The 15,079-nt window shown below is 41.7% G+C and overlaps 1 protein-coding gene across 1 annotated transcript; it reads right to left on the bottom strand.

Moving 5' to 3' along the window:
• On the bottom strand, positions 1-14,702 carry qsox2 (quiescin sulfhydryl oxidase 2). The gene is made up of 12 exons (XM_004072918.4): positions 14,315-14,702; positions 8,973-9,073; positions 8,828-8,876; positions 6,878-6,983; positions 6,713-6,803; positions 6,196-6,341; positions 5,731-5,868; positions 5,292-5,421; positions 3,187-3,309; positions 2,968-3,118; positions 1,563-1,751; positions 1-1,474 (listed from the first exon to the last, which is right to left on the bottom strand). Exons 1-12 carry the CDS (start codon positions 14,547-14,549, stop codon positions 969-971), a joined length of 1,965 nt encoding a protein of 654 aa, XP_004072966.1. The 5' UTR covers positions 14,550-14,702; the 3' UTR covers positions 1-968.
• Positions 14,703-15,079: the final 377 nt, after the last annotated feature.

Raw genomic sequence — 15,079 nt, 5'->3', positions numbered from 1 at the left:
CTCCGGCAACAGGATTTATTCACACACATTTACAGGTTTGAAACCGTTCCTCCAAACAGAACAGCATTAATGAAACACAAAAGTACAGGAAGAGTCCTATTGAGTGATTGATAAAAGGGAAAATAAAACAGTTTGACCCAGGTGGGAAATCCACAAAGAACTAAAGCTAAGGTAAAAAATAAATATCAAAACTACCGGCACATCTTGGTCGCATTTTTATTTAATAAATAAATTTCAAAGATAAAAAATAGTAATTACTTTCACATTGTTTTAGCCTATTTTCCTTGTATTTTTGAACTCACTCCTGCTGTTGTCTCTCTTAAATCCTGCAACTGTACCTGATAGAAAAATATTTGTACTTCATCTTTTTTCTGAAAAGAAGAGGAGGGGTATCCTCCCCCTCGTCCTTTTCAGACGCTGGGATGGATTCATCTATAATCACCACCAGCCCAACACAATTAACCTATGACTTCAACTTTACTTTTAATCTAGAGTAACCCATCTTTTCATCCGAGCCTGGATTAAAAATAATCTTTCCTGATCTGAGTTTCTTAATTTGCTCAATGTGGTTCCTCACACAGTTGTAAACACAAACACTGTTTTTGTGCAGAAGGGGGCGGGGCATGAGACGACAGGTGTGTCAGCAGGTTTGGCACAAAGTGACCTCGGGCTCTCGGATCCAGTTTATTTTCCTGCCAGTTACCCCTTCACGTCCCTCCAGAGGGATTCTGGGATATGCAGTCCAGTTTAAAGAGTTCAACTCGTGACTCTTCCTAGGCCGGATCAGAGCGTCCCGTTTGAATCTAAAAAATGAAAAAAGTCCTGGTTCTGATTCAGAGTGCAGTCTGGTCCAGATTTTTCACTTTTGTGAAAAAGCACTGAGATTCCTTTGCTTTTGAACGCTGAGCATCCATGGTGGCTCTGCTAGCTTCGTTCAGAACCGGGTCAGGCAAACGATCTGGACTGGGTCACACATGGAAGCGGGAATGTCGGAGCTTCCACCTCCTGGAACGAACCTTGAAGAAGAAGAAGAGCAGCATGAGGAAGAGGCAGGAGCAGACGTAGAGCACCACGCACAGACTCATGTCCACGCTGTTGAAGCCCATGCCCAGAATCCACACCCCCCGGCCTTCCGCCTCCCCCATCTCTAAAGCCTTCAGCGCCGGCCTCGGGCTGTGCTGTGCTGGTTGAGGCTCTGGCTGCTCCTCGGCTTTCATTCCCCCCCCTTCTCCTCCGCGGTCTTCCACCTTTGACTCGCTGGTGGGAAGGAGATCAAAAGAAGGAGCGGGGACACGCGGGGGAGTCAGGGAGTACTTGGGGGACAGGTTGGAGGCACTGTAGTGGTGTCGGAGAAAGTGAAGAACATTGTCCAGGTTCCACTCGTGGACCCCGTTTCTCTCTTCGTGGCAGGAGGCGCAGAGGGAGGGGCTCGGCCACTGAGCTTTAGGAAAGAGGGGATCATCGCTCAAGGAGCCTGAGGAAGAGGAGAAGCACACTTTCATATCTCCGATTCATGGACCAGACCGTAGTCTGTTCCTGTGGTTGTGTGCGTCTGTGCAGACCTGCCAGCCGCGCGTTGACCCGGTTGTGCTGGTTCCACAGCCACACGATCTGCTGCTCTGCACTCTTCACCTCGTGAATGCCGGCGGCCACTGCCTGCTCAAAGTGGCGACTGCACTCCTGGCAGCCAAAGAAAGTCCGGATGTAACTGCGCATCACCTGGAGCACCGGCGCAGCCTCGACCTCCAGACCTGCGGGGAACACACAATCCGTCAGTTTCTGCAGAGATGCAGGAGTTCCTTAGAAATTCACCAGTTGCGGGCGGGACTGTTGGTGCAGAGTAAGCCAGTTCCTATTTCCCCTCCCCGTTACTGAGAGCTCTCTGTTTACACTCTCTCCTGCTAGCTTACAGCCCTTCACATCCCCAAGCTAACATTATCGGTGCAACAAAAATGGCAAGCAATACTGGAGCTATCCAACCATCCAGTTTAAAACCAGATAACGGCTCAGAGGAGGAAAACAAAGAAGCGCATGGATCTGTTGGTCTGAGTGGGGGGGTTGTGGCCCGCCGATCGTAGCTTCTATGTCACAACTATAAGTTTTCTATAAGTCTGCTCCTGATTCACAACAATTTGAATAAACTCAGAAATGCAGTTTTAAGCATAATTTTCTTCACATATGACCTCCATCATGAGAAGAACATGTTAAAAACACCAGAAACACCATTTTTCCTCAGAGCGGGTCTTTAAAGTATGATATTACTCTGACAAGATTTGTTTGTGGAGTGTTAATGCCAACTTAAACAACTAAACTGCTGCATTTCAGCTGAGAAATAAACATAAAATATTTTTAAAAAATGCACTTTTAAAGCCCTTGTTTTCCATTTTTAAAGCCAATCAACTTAACATTAAGATTTAAAGACAAGAGAACCAGTTTAAGCTCAGTCCTGCATTTCTTCAATTCAACCATGCTCAAGCACACCTGCCTTTGATGACTGTCACTGTCCGGCTTATGCAGAACCGGATGATGAGCTGAATCAGGTGTGCTTAAGCAGGGCAACGTGGAAAACATGCAGGACTGAGGGGCCTCGAGGTCTAGGGTTGGGAAACATTGCTGTAGCATAACAGTAAGGGGCGATCATAGATGCAAACGTTTGTAAGTCACCGGCCTCTATACAGAATTACATTCAAAGCCCGCACGGGCCAGTAATCAGATTACTTAACACACTTGATTTGCAACAAAAAGCAGAAACTCAAAAGAGAATCCTCACAGTAGAAGTTAGAAGAGAAGAAGTCAAATAGACCACAGAACCTGTAGACCTGCAAACTACTGACCTCTGACTCTTTTACCCGTTATGCCCTTTGATTGGACATTAGGAGGCACGAGGAATTTATTGCTGTATTCCCAAAAAACAGAGAAATCTCTGCTGTATTCTGAAGGTCTAGGATTTTCTGGGACTGTGCGTACCTGTGTTGTCCAGCGCGTTGGGCATGGCGTCGTGCTGCACGGTCAGAACGTGAAACAGAGTCCAGAGGGAACACGGGTAACCTCTGAGACCCGGCCTGCTGCCCTGGCAGCCAACCCAGCGTAGCTCCTCCCCCAAAAACACGCCCGCAATCTGCGTAGGAGACAGGAGGTGGGCTGCTGCTCCCTGTATCTGAGTGTAAACCCGTTTGTGCGTCTCACCCTCATCTTGTTGTTCACCAGGTCCAGAACGGCCTGGTAGGGGATTCGCTGTAATGGCAGACTGAGCAGCCAATCAGAAAGCGTCTCCATCAGCTTCACCACTGAGCCTCCACCTGGGTACAGCTGCACAGGCAGAAACCCGCTTCAGTTTTTTCATTTTCAGAAGCAAAGAGGAACATTTCTGTGGTTCACCGCAACAATTCTGTGTCAATAAAGGTTTTTCTCCATTCTAGCAACTTGCAGCTGAACTACAGGGTTACCATGGAAACTAAACTGCACGTTTAACTTCCAGAAAGACAAATAAAGAAAGATTGAAACCTCTAGAGCTTTTAGATTTTAAGTTGTTGTCCAAGTATAAAAACAAACCTGATTATTACCGAAGGAGACACAAATAACTCTGATAACAAAGAAAAAAGGTTCTGCAGCCCAAACCCAAGACACCCCTCCTTTGAACATCCCCCCCGCCCCAAAATCCCAGAATTCAGTCTGTGTAACTTCATCACATGTTGGTGCAATATTGTAGATCCATAAAAATGTGCTGCTTTCTAACACATCCCTTCCTCACAGTTAATTGTGTCTTAAATTGTGGGAGTTTTTTTTTAAGTTGCACATAATATTCTGTAAACTTCATCATGTTCAAGGATACCACTGATAGCAGAAGTTTCCAGAACCCCATCTCATCTTGACTACAGAACAAGTTTTCCTTAGTAACAAACAAAAACAAATTTGTGTTCTTTTTTTTTTTTTTAATGGAGATTCTCATCTATTGATTCACGTGATGTAATGCAGCCCTCTGCCACCAGAGGGAGCTCTGAGCATAAAAGAGGCTGAAGATCAGGTCAACAACAGCACAAGTAGGAAACTATGAGCAAGTTTTTTTCAACAGGGGTCATGTTATGGGTCAAATTAGGATCAACTTAAAGTAAATTAAAATAAAAAACAAATTGAAAATTAAAAAAAAATATGACAACAGGTTTCAAATTAAAAATTGTAAACTTAAAGGAAACATTGAACATTAGAAAGATAAATTTGGAAATTAGGGAAAAATTAATTAAAATTTGGTAAAATTATTGAAAAATACATTTGTAAATTTGAACAAAACTATAAACCTAAAACTGTTTGCTAAATAAAAAAAAGACATTTTTTCAGCTTTTGCTATTTCGTGTCTCTCACTCTCATTTTCAGTTCATTGTCCGAAAAACAGAGACTTTGCTTGTATGAGGTCATAGAAAAGAAATGTCCTGATATGTTTTGGTTATCTGAAGATAAAACTTTATGTTGGGTTTTTGAAAATGAAATTTTTTGTTTGGCAAATTTTGTGTCAAAGGCATGGGCAAAAAGAATGGACACTTTGTACTCTGTTAGACTCTGACTAGGGGGGGTTATTGTATTTTTGTGATGGACATGTTTCTATACGTTTTCTGTATCTTGTCTTTCAGCGTCATATAAGCCCGTGTGGGCTGGGCACATTAGTGCGTGACACTTAAATAAATAAAAACAAATCAAAATCAAATCTCAATTTATAGTTTCAATTCAGAATTTTTGCTTTTGGAGAAATTTAAGCGAGGGCAGAGATTTGAACCTGTTGGCTACCAGGACATGATTGACATCGGGCGATATAAGTTATGGTGGCGGCAGAAATGACATCACCATGACCCCCCTCATCCGGGAGCCAAAGGGTTTAAGGTCAAATTTAAACTGTATATTGAGAACTAAACGTCAAGAAGCAATAGTTGAAACCACAAGACAGCAGCTGTTACAAATAATAAACTTAGGTTATTTAGTTTTTTTCAATTTAAGTTTCATATTAAACATTTTATTTTATCAATTTTTCAATATTTCTTTCCGGTTAAAAATATACTGTTTACAAATGTTTATGTTTCACATTTTTGAACATTTCCCTCAAGTTTACAGTTTGTACCCTTAAGTTTAAAACTGATTTTAAGTTTCTTCTTTATTTAGGTACTGGTTTTTCATCCACTAAATTGACCCTGACTTGATCCTCACACAATCTAATGCAACTGCTCAGCCTTTAATCGACTGAATCCTGCAGACATGCACGTGAGGGCCTTCGCCAGTCAAAACATGAATTCATGCTTAGCTACCTTGGAAACCAAAGTGACCAAGTCCTTGAAGACTTTTAGCTTCTCTCCCTCCAACATGCTGTGAGAGGCGAGTTCCACCCTCAGCAGGTAGTGAAGCGCTGACTCCAGATCAGCTGTGTACACCTGGAACCTGCAGACACACAAACACTGACTCTCCACATGCATCTATTTATGGGCTCAGCACGGCAAACTACAGATTCAATTCTTCCACTAAATCGGTTCGCTCACTGTTTTTAACTATAGATCACATAATTTACAGTAGATTCTAATAATCTGGAATCATTAGGAGTGGATTTAATTAACTTTTGTAGTATCTGTTTAATGAAGCAGCAGTGAATTCAGTTTCTGTGTTTGTGGTTTGATGTTTCCTTCACTCAGTGTGTAGGACACGGAGACGCTGTGCTTCGAAAATAAACCAAACGAAAGTCCAGACTCTGACCTGTTAAAATCCCTCCAGGGTTCGGAGTCCTGTTTGCCCGACGGCGCCCCCACATGGGCAACTGCTGAACTGCTGCGGCGCTGAACTCCAGGCAGCGTCCTCAGGAGGGAAGAGAAGAAGAAGCGGAGCTTCTTCTCGCTTCAGAAGGAAGAGACCAAAGGACATTAGTCAGTGGAGCTTGACGGGCACAGCGTCTGACAACAAAAGTGGGTGGAGCCAGATGAGTTTTCCAGGTAGGGTTTGTTATGCAGACAAGTCCGTCTCTATTTATCCCGATGTGAAGCCCAGAAGAAACAGACAGAAAAACACTGCAGCTACCAAACTGTTTTACTGGCGTCAACATCTGTTCTGTTAAATGTCTATTTGGAAGAAACAGTTACAACAACCTAAGGAAGACAGGTTAAATAATAATGCTCTGCTGTGTGTCTGCAGGTCTGATAGTTCCTCTGACCTGCTGGGACTCACCTGTGCAGGTGTGCATGCGTCCCGTTGGGGTGCAGCAGGTAGACGGAGGGGAAAGATGTGACCTTCAAAGCGTCCAGTAGGGGGAGATCAGAGCTCAGAGCTCTTTTTACTTGCACACCTGAGTAAAGCAGCAGGTCCAGGATCACCTGACACACAATAAGCACAGAGGTTTCAGGAGGTTTATGATTAAAACCTTAACTTTAACCATTGTAACTCTGTTCTAATTGCTTAACAAGCGTTGTATTTTTGTCGATTCTTGTCCGGGCTCCTTGTTTAATCTTAATGTTTTAACTGTTACACACAGAACTCCCAAGTGTCTGTGATGAGAACACGGATGGTCCGGATGAGGTACTAAAATAGGAATACACACACACAAACCCGTTTCCATATCTTAGAGAGAACATGGGTGTTGCTCATGCTACCTTTGGAGTCACAGCATGAACTATTTAATGTTTTGGAGCTTTAAAAAATCCAGTTTGGATCCTGTTCTACATTTGGGTCACGTTTATAGTCTCACCTCCCGTCCGACGTACGAATCCGGCTCCTCCACGAATACGGCGGTGTAGTGGTCTGACTTTTGACCGAGGAGGGGGAGGAGTTCAGCAGAGCTGCAGGCAAACATCCGCAAAGTTTAAGTACAGAGTCGAGTCCTGAGGGGGACGTCTGGTTCTGGTGCTGGTACCTGTACGGCTCTAGTGAAGGGCAGCGTTGGGGCCACTCCTGTCTGGTGTGGTTCTGCAGGATGTTCACCATCAGCCGACGCATGGACTGGACCTCCCTGTCTGCACCTGAACAAACACAAAAACTCTGTTTCTCCTGATGTTACTGAAATCAGAACATTTCTTTTATTTTAACTATTTTACACCAGAGAGTTAGCTGCAGTGTTGACGATTATGGACTTCAACCAATTATGGATTTATCGTAAATCCAGTATAATTTGAAGCGGAGAAAAGCAACCTTGCGCTGATATGGTAAATAGTGTATACTTGTATAGCACTTTATACCTTCCTCGAAGGCCCAAAGCACAAACGCATTTACACACAAATTCACACACTGATGGCGGCTCCGCTGCCAAACACTGGCGCCAACCTTCCACCAGAGGCAAGGCGGGGTTCAGTGTCTTGCCCAAGGACGCTTTTCGACACATGAAGCTGAAATTGAACCAGCAATCTTCCGATCAGAGGTTGACCGCCGTACTGCTACACCACGGCCAATATGCACCATCCTGCAGTAGTGTAGAGCTTACTCAATCAGCGTAAATCAGTGAACTCTGAAAAAATGAGCTTTTCTCCGTATCGGTATCCGTTGAGATTTCTTCGTTGCGTAAACTGTCAGAAAGTTACGTTAATTCAAGAGCGCGTGTTATTTTGCCGTTGCCAGCAACATCTCCAGTGTTAAAGGATTAAGCTAAAAGTCTGTTATTTTAAAGTCCGTTTCATAGCCAACATGGCCGCAGTCATTGTTTTGAGGAAGACACGGAACTAAGAGAGGTTTCTCGCTTATGTGGAGACTCTTAAAGACAGATACTCTTGAAATAGATCCAGAGACTGAATGTTTGAGTTTGTAGAGGAGTTCATGTCGGCTCCTCTGTTCCAGGACAGCGTTCATCTTCCTCACTAGGCCCTGCTTCCTGTGTCCTGGCACTGCCAGCATTGGGAGCCTTTACTGCACCTTATCCCTGTCTGGAGGCGGTCACGGACGCCCAGCATTGGCCTTTGTTTGCTCCTGTTTCATTTGCATTCATCGTCTACTCTCCATTGTGTTGATTTGATATAAACCAGAGAACATATAGACTTATCCCTACTGCTGACTGGGTCAGCTTTACCTTCCACCGTCATTCTTAGTCGATCTCCCTCAAAAGCTAAACAAACTGCATCTATCTACGTCTGCAGATAACTTTGTTATGGATCTGTGTAAATCAAGTCTTTTGAGTTAGCAAGCAGCACTGTTGACAACATCAAGGCTACTGGCGTGGAGACCAGAAACTCTGCTTGGTGACTTCCTATCTATGCAGTGCACCATGGGAAAACCACTAGTCATTTTTGGAGCCATCTCTTTATCCCTTTAACACCAGAGAAGTGACTGATGAGGCTCTTTGACAACACTTCGACCATTTACGCGATGAACGTGAAGGAGCGGATTCTGATGCGGAGAAAAGCAGCTTTTCATATTGGCTTTGCACCAATACACAACACAGACTGATGGATCTCAGTTGCTTTTTTCTCATTTTGTCTTCTGGAATGTCTTTGGATCGTGATGCGAAGGTTCTTGAGATCGTGAAGCCTACTTCCCTTTCTCAGTCTGATTCTGTTTGAGGGATTTCTTGATTGAACAAGTATGGTGGTATTTAGGTTGGCTTGTGAAATAAACCTTATTTTGTGATTTAGGGGTGGGCAACTACTTCTTCACACAGAGCAGGATAGGAATGTAATGTTTTGCCTCTTGGAAAATAAATTAACCATTTATAAATTGCATTTTGTATTTCCTTAGGTTGTCTCTGAGAGATATTAAAACTGGTTTGAAGATTTGAGACCTTTGTGAGTGATTCATATGCAACAAAAAAACAACAAATACTTTTTTTTATGGCACTGTGTTTATGATTAAAGAGCAAAAAGCTGAATGGATGTCTGACCTCTGTATGCCGTCCCTTTTTCTCCGGGAGAACTGTGAGCCCGAAAGTACTGTGGAAGAAAAACAGCAGCTGGTTATTTCCATACCTGCTCCTGCAGAGGAACAGCGTGGGAATTTAGCAGACGTGCTGCTGGCCTCACACTCACTTTGAAGGTCGGGTAGAACTGGATGTTGTAGTCTCTGCAGACGTCAAAGTTTTCCTCCTGAGCGCAGTCCAACACGGCAACACCGATGGCGTCCTGCCAGTCTGACAGACAGACATAGTCAGACTTCTCCAGGGTGATTGCAGTAAAAAAAACCATCTAGAGTCACAAAAACAACTGGACCCAACTCTCACCAACACCTGGAGAAGTTCTCACTGATCTGGTGCAGGTATGAGGAGAGATTGAAGAGAGGGGACAAACAGGAAGGAGCTCAAACAAGAACAACGTTTCACAGAAAAACTTATCCGTTTCACAGAAATGAAAGCTCGTCTGAGAACACAACCTACATTTAAAGTCATGTCACACCACCGCTTCCCCTCCCCTTTGCTGAGAGTTCTCTGTTAACATGCTCTAACACTAGCTTACAGCACCTCAAAATCCCAAGCCAATATTTCAGAAGCAACAAGGAGCAACAGGAGCAACATTGGAGCCATCAGGCCGTACAGTTTAGACAGCTCACACGAGGAAAACAAAGACGTTCATGGATCTATTCGTCCACAAGTGGATGCATCAGAATGGAGCAGAGCAGGGAGCTTGTGGCCCGCCCAGCGTATTTTCTATGTCACTTTCTATGGCTTTTGTTTTGTCTGCTCCTGGATTACAAGGATTTTATTGAAGAAATACTCAGAAATGCAATCTTAATTTTTCTTTATCCATGTCCTCCACCATCAGAAAAATGCCACAAGAACATGTTAGAATAGAAACACCAAAAACAACTTTTATTGGGGTGGGTCTTTACAGCAGAAAACGTGAAAACATCAGAAAGTTTTACGTTAAACTGAAAAAACGTCCCATCCTTTGAGAAGAGACAGGTTTTCTGAACCAGAACCTTTGTGAGTCTAGGGAGACTGGAAGACAGAACGTTTAAGTCATTCATTCCGATAAACGTCCAAACTTTCCCAGAAGAATTTGTGAACGCCGCTGATTTTCTTTGATTCCAGCCGTCTCTCTGGGTTCAGGAGGAGGAGGTCTTTGTCCGACCAGCAACCTCTGACCTCTGCAGCAGATGGAGCGTGTGAGTGCGTGTTAATGTGGCAGCTGGTCTCTGCTAGATGATTCCCCAGAGGCCCAGAAAGGGAGCAGATGGACCTTAAGGACTGCAGGTCCGTCTTTGTTTAACACCAAACCTCTACTCTACCCAGAATTCCCTGAGAAATCCCTCAAGCCCCTGATCCTCAGCCTGAGATGGAAGTTGAAATAAAAATCCTTGTTTTCTTTGTGAAAAGCTTGAGGCTGCATGCTGGTGAGCTTTAGGTGGATTTTCAACACGTGACTGAACGATTTAACATGCCTCAACAATGAGTTGGATGTGGTGGAGAGAATCCAGTAGTTTTCCAAAATAAAACTTCCTTCAAAATCAGATTATAAAGAAAACGGAAAAAATTTAAGTTTTTTCTTTCTTTCTGCAGCCCGGTACCAACTGTCCTACGGACCGGTGCCGGTTCGCAGCCCGGGAGTTGGGGACCCCTGGTCTAAAAAACCTAAAATGTCACGTTTTTATGTTTGAGGCTGTTTTGCAAAAAAAAATGTTGGTTTACTTGCTTAAAGTAAGTAAGAAAACAACAAAAAGACATTTTTCATTTATAGTTTGTACAACAGAGTTTTAGGGCCAGTTTACAAAGATTTTTTTTATTTACAACTTTAAAGTCATAAATTTAAGACTTTAAATCTTGTAAACTTATGAGAAAAAATGTCACAAGAAAAAAACACCAAAGTTGTCTGCTTGAAGATGAAAGATGCGGAGCATTTTGTGAAGCTTTATTTATTTATAAAAAAAAATATTGCCAGATAAGTTTCAAAAACAAGGAATATCTAATAAAATTACGTATTTTTACTAGCAAGTTTGCATGTTTTTTCTTGTAAATTTACAACTTTAAATCTCGTAATTTTATGGGTTTTTTTGGGGGTTTCCCTAAAACTCTGTTGTAAGTTTTAAAAGCCAAATGGATTTTAAATTAAATCATTTAGGCAAAAGGACGCATCGTATCCCCACAAAGCTGGTTAACTCTTGTACACATCGATTCATGGGAGACGCATCAGGATGGATAAATTAAAGTCAGAGAAAAAGATACACAACCCTCATCAGAACATGAGGCTCCTTCAGGACAGTTCTGCTTATCCTGCGTTTTTCTCCACTTATTGCTTTTTAAAACATGGAGCTGTCTGTTGATCAAAAACATTTATATTTTGTCGTGAGAGATGAAAAGGCTTTTAGAAAGGATCATGAATAGTTTTTTTTTTTTTTAATAGCAGGCTTAGTTGTTACATACATGCATGGCTGGGCTGTTCTTTTGCAAATGTGGCTTTGATTTAGCAGAATCTGTATTAAAAACATTCAAATGTATTCTGTTGTGTCTATTATTTAATAAATGACTAATAATAATATAATAATAATTTTGCAGGAAAGGCTCTTATTTCCATGTATTGACACAAAGTTTCAGGGAATCTCAAGGACGCCTTTGCTTTGAATGAATTCCAGGCTTGCTGTGGACGTGATGTTTGTGAGACGCAAACAGGTGGATGTGTTTGAGCCCGTTCTCACGCAACCATCCACAAACAAAGACATGAGGTGGTTTTAGGACTACAAAACAGCCAAGAGCTCTCTAGTTTTTAACCTTTTATAGTGACACAGTTTAAATGATAATAATGTATATCTTCCAGTACAGGATTGCTTAGCTATCATAAGAATTAGGTTGTAGTGCATTTTTTTCAGGAGTGTGCGTTGCTGCCTCTGGTGGCCACTCCATGTACTGCATGGTTCACCATTTCTTTTTTTTTTTCTTTTTTTAAATATAGTAAAAGTATTATAATAATGTGAAAATTGTGGATCAATCAGACACATTGAAGCTCCATGCAGCAAACTGGAATCATGGGATAGGCTGACTAACAGCTGCCCAATCTTGTGAATTTATTTGATCACATTTCAGGGAATTAAATGGCGCTATTATGACAAAGCTTCTCAAGGTACGGCAAGTCTGTTTCCCGGGATAATCTGCTTTGTTTGGAAGGGGGGAAAGCTGACTTCCAGGTGATTTCAACCGCAGGTGAGCAGCTGTTGCAGCCCGGTTCTGTTTCCAGGCAGCAAAACAAATAAAAGCAGTGAATTTGTTCAGCGTGACGGAAGATCCCTGAGTAAAAGCCTCAGATGAGACGTCCACTTCACGGCATGAGGTATAAATGACTAAAGAGTAATTACAAATACAGTGTAAATGTTCAACACATGTAACATGCTACACAGTGGAATCCCAAAATAGCTATAGACCAAACCTACCAGCAAATAAAAAAAGGCAGATTTTAAACCTGTCCTCAGATGTGTGGATCAGTGTATAATTTGATTTTTTATTTGATTTTAAATCCTAAATAAAAACGTAAAAAAAGACAACTGTTTAAGTTTTTGTTTATAAATGCAAAGAAAACTAATAAAACATATTTTGTGACATTTTATTTCAATACGAAATCAAAATAATAAAAAAAAAAAAAAAAGATGAGCCCCAGACTCTAAAAGTTCTTCCTGTATGTTGTTTACTGTGTTTCAACTGTTAGAAGATATCATGAAATATTGATGAAATATCTGCTACAGTCAAGCAGGAAAAAACACCAAGATATTCATGTTCACAAACCAGAGGGCTAAAAAAAAAAAGCAAAATTATTAATAATTTCACATGGTGACACATAAAAGTCTGAGCGTGGTCATCTTTTAAGTGTTTTTTAAAAGCGTTTCCATTACTTTTTTTTTTAATAGGGTTAGGCCTGCACCATATATATCAAATTTATCGTTGTCGCGATATCAAGCTGTGCAATTATGCATACTGCAAAGACGGCAAAAAATTGCAATAAATGGTTTCCTTAAATGTGCTGAAACAATCTTATGGCAGCTTGAAGTATTTAACAAATCAAATAAATCCATTCATGCATTTGACCAATCAGATGCACACATTCACGTTGTTGACCAATCAGATGAAGCTCTTTTATGGACTTGGGGCATTTGGAGTATAATTTTTAAACTGTTTCAGTGAGATGGAATTTATGTTTTTGGTTGTTTTGCTATCTGTTCATGTACCGCAAGTTGTATCGTCATCGTAATATTAACCACTTATATCGCGGGTTTTCCTCATTTCGTGCAGCCCTAAGTAGGATCATGCCATTTTTAGCCAAAATGTAATAAAAAAAATAGTGTTATTTTCTAGAACATAGTTTCTGCAGAGCAGTAGTTCATTAAAAATTCACCTGAGTTTCTTGGCGCTGATAATGCCGCCATCCCTTTGCTGAGAGCTCTCTGTTTACAGTCTGCCTCACTAGCTTACTAGTCTTGGTTTTTATTTTTGATTAAAACACTGCACATTTATTATATAATTATATCATTTTTTAAACTCACCAGCAAAGAATCTCGACTACTATTATTTATTGAATCAGATTTAGAAATCAAAACTTGGCACCATTCATTATTTATGGTGCTTTTGAAGAATCATTTTTGTTTGAGTTGATATCTTTTTAAACTTAAATCGGAGTTTTCTCTAATTTCTTTGATCTGACATATTTTGCTCCAAAATGCTGTTGGAGTAGTTTTTCTGTGAAGTCAGGCGCGTTAACCTTTGATTTAAAACTGAAACTTCGATGTCACGTGATCCTGTTCCTGTTATCTCCTGGTTGAACCTGTCAGACGCCATGAGAGTAACAGTTCTGACCCGGTTGTGTTTACCGGCTCCAGTCTGATAGTGACTGTTCAGTTAAAAACTCTGAATCCACCTGTTTGGGTCCTGAAACGAACCACCTGTTAGCTGAGCTGTTATGCTAAGCTAACTTGTGCTGCTAACAACACGATTCCTTTTTTACACCTAAAAATAAAGAAACTAGTTTAATTAACCAACTCCATCATTCATGTTGGTTCCCGTCATTACGTAGCTGGTATATTAAACTCTTACTGGGGTGAAATGTTTGTAATAAGGTCTATTTTCCGCCTCTATTAGCTAATTAGAACCACTAATCTGAACCAGTCAGAACTCCGTAGACAAAAACGCGATTTTTAAAGCTCTTCGTCTACACTGAAGCGAAACAACTAAGCTACATTGATTCATTTGTTGTCTACTAAAACAAATAACGAATGATTACATTTTCACTTTTGTTTCAGCCGAATGGCCGCAGCCACCCAACAAAATCAGCCAGTACAACAAAAACTCCAAGAATGATCACAGTTTCACTGTTTAACCGCAATAAGCTTTTGAGTGGAGACTCGGACTCTGAACGCACCATGCCGGACAAGAACATATGCGAGTCTGCAGCGGTACCTTTCACGTCCTGGGCCAGCACCTTCCATGTGCTGGAGTAATGGATACAGTGTCCGCACCAAGAGGAGTAGAACTGAACCAGCCAGGCCGAGGACGAGTTACTGATGGTGGGCTTCAGGCTGCTGCTGCCCAGGATCACCAGCGGGTCATCCTCCGTGTACAGCCGGGACGCGCCGCCCAGGCTCCCCGAGACAAACCAGAGGACGCCCGCCGCATGAAACCACAAACGAGACATCCTGCCTGCTGTGCAGCAACACAGCGACAGCGGGTTGTCAGAGATAAAAGTTATTCCTTTCAAACCAGAGCTTGAGGGGCCGAGGAGACATGAGCGCGATACCCCTCTGCTTCCGAACGGGTTCCAGTTAGAATAGCACAGCAGAGAGACGTCTCACTCTGACCCAGTTTCCATGACGGAAAAATCACAAGCGCAGGGACAACACACACACAATTCCTCAAGCAACGCCTAATGTCGTAATTTTCTTAATGACCTATCTATCTATCTATCTATCTATCTATCTATCTATCTATCTATCTATCTATCTATCTATCTATCTATCTATCTATCTATCTATCTATCTATCTATCTATCTATCTATCTATCTATCTATCTATCTATCTATCTATCTATCTATCTATCTATCTATCTATCTATCTATCTATCTATCTGATAAATCATTTATGTAACCCTCAAAGACTAAATTAATAAGGATTTTTAAAATTTATTTATGTAATCATCCTGTTATAATAGACGATCTTGTGCTCTTT

Source organism: Oryzias latipes, chromosome 9, assembly GCF_002234675.1.
Source record: "Oryzias latipes chromosome 9, ASM223467v1".
Lineage (NCBI taxonomy): Eukaryota > Metazoa > Chordata > Actinopteri > Beloniformes > Adrianichthyidae > Oryzias > Oryzias latipes.
The sequence above is the reverse complement of the archived record's forward strand: the minus strand, read 5'-3'. Positions and strand labels throughout refer to the sequence as shown.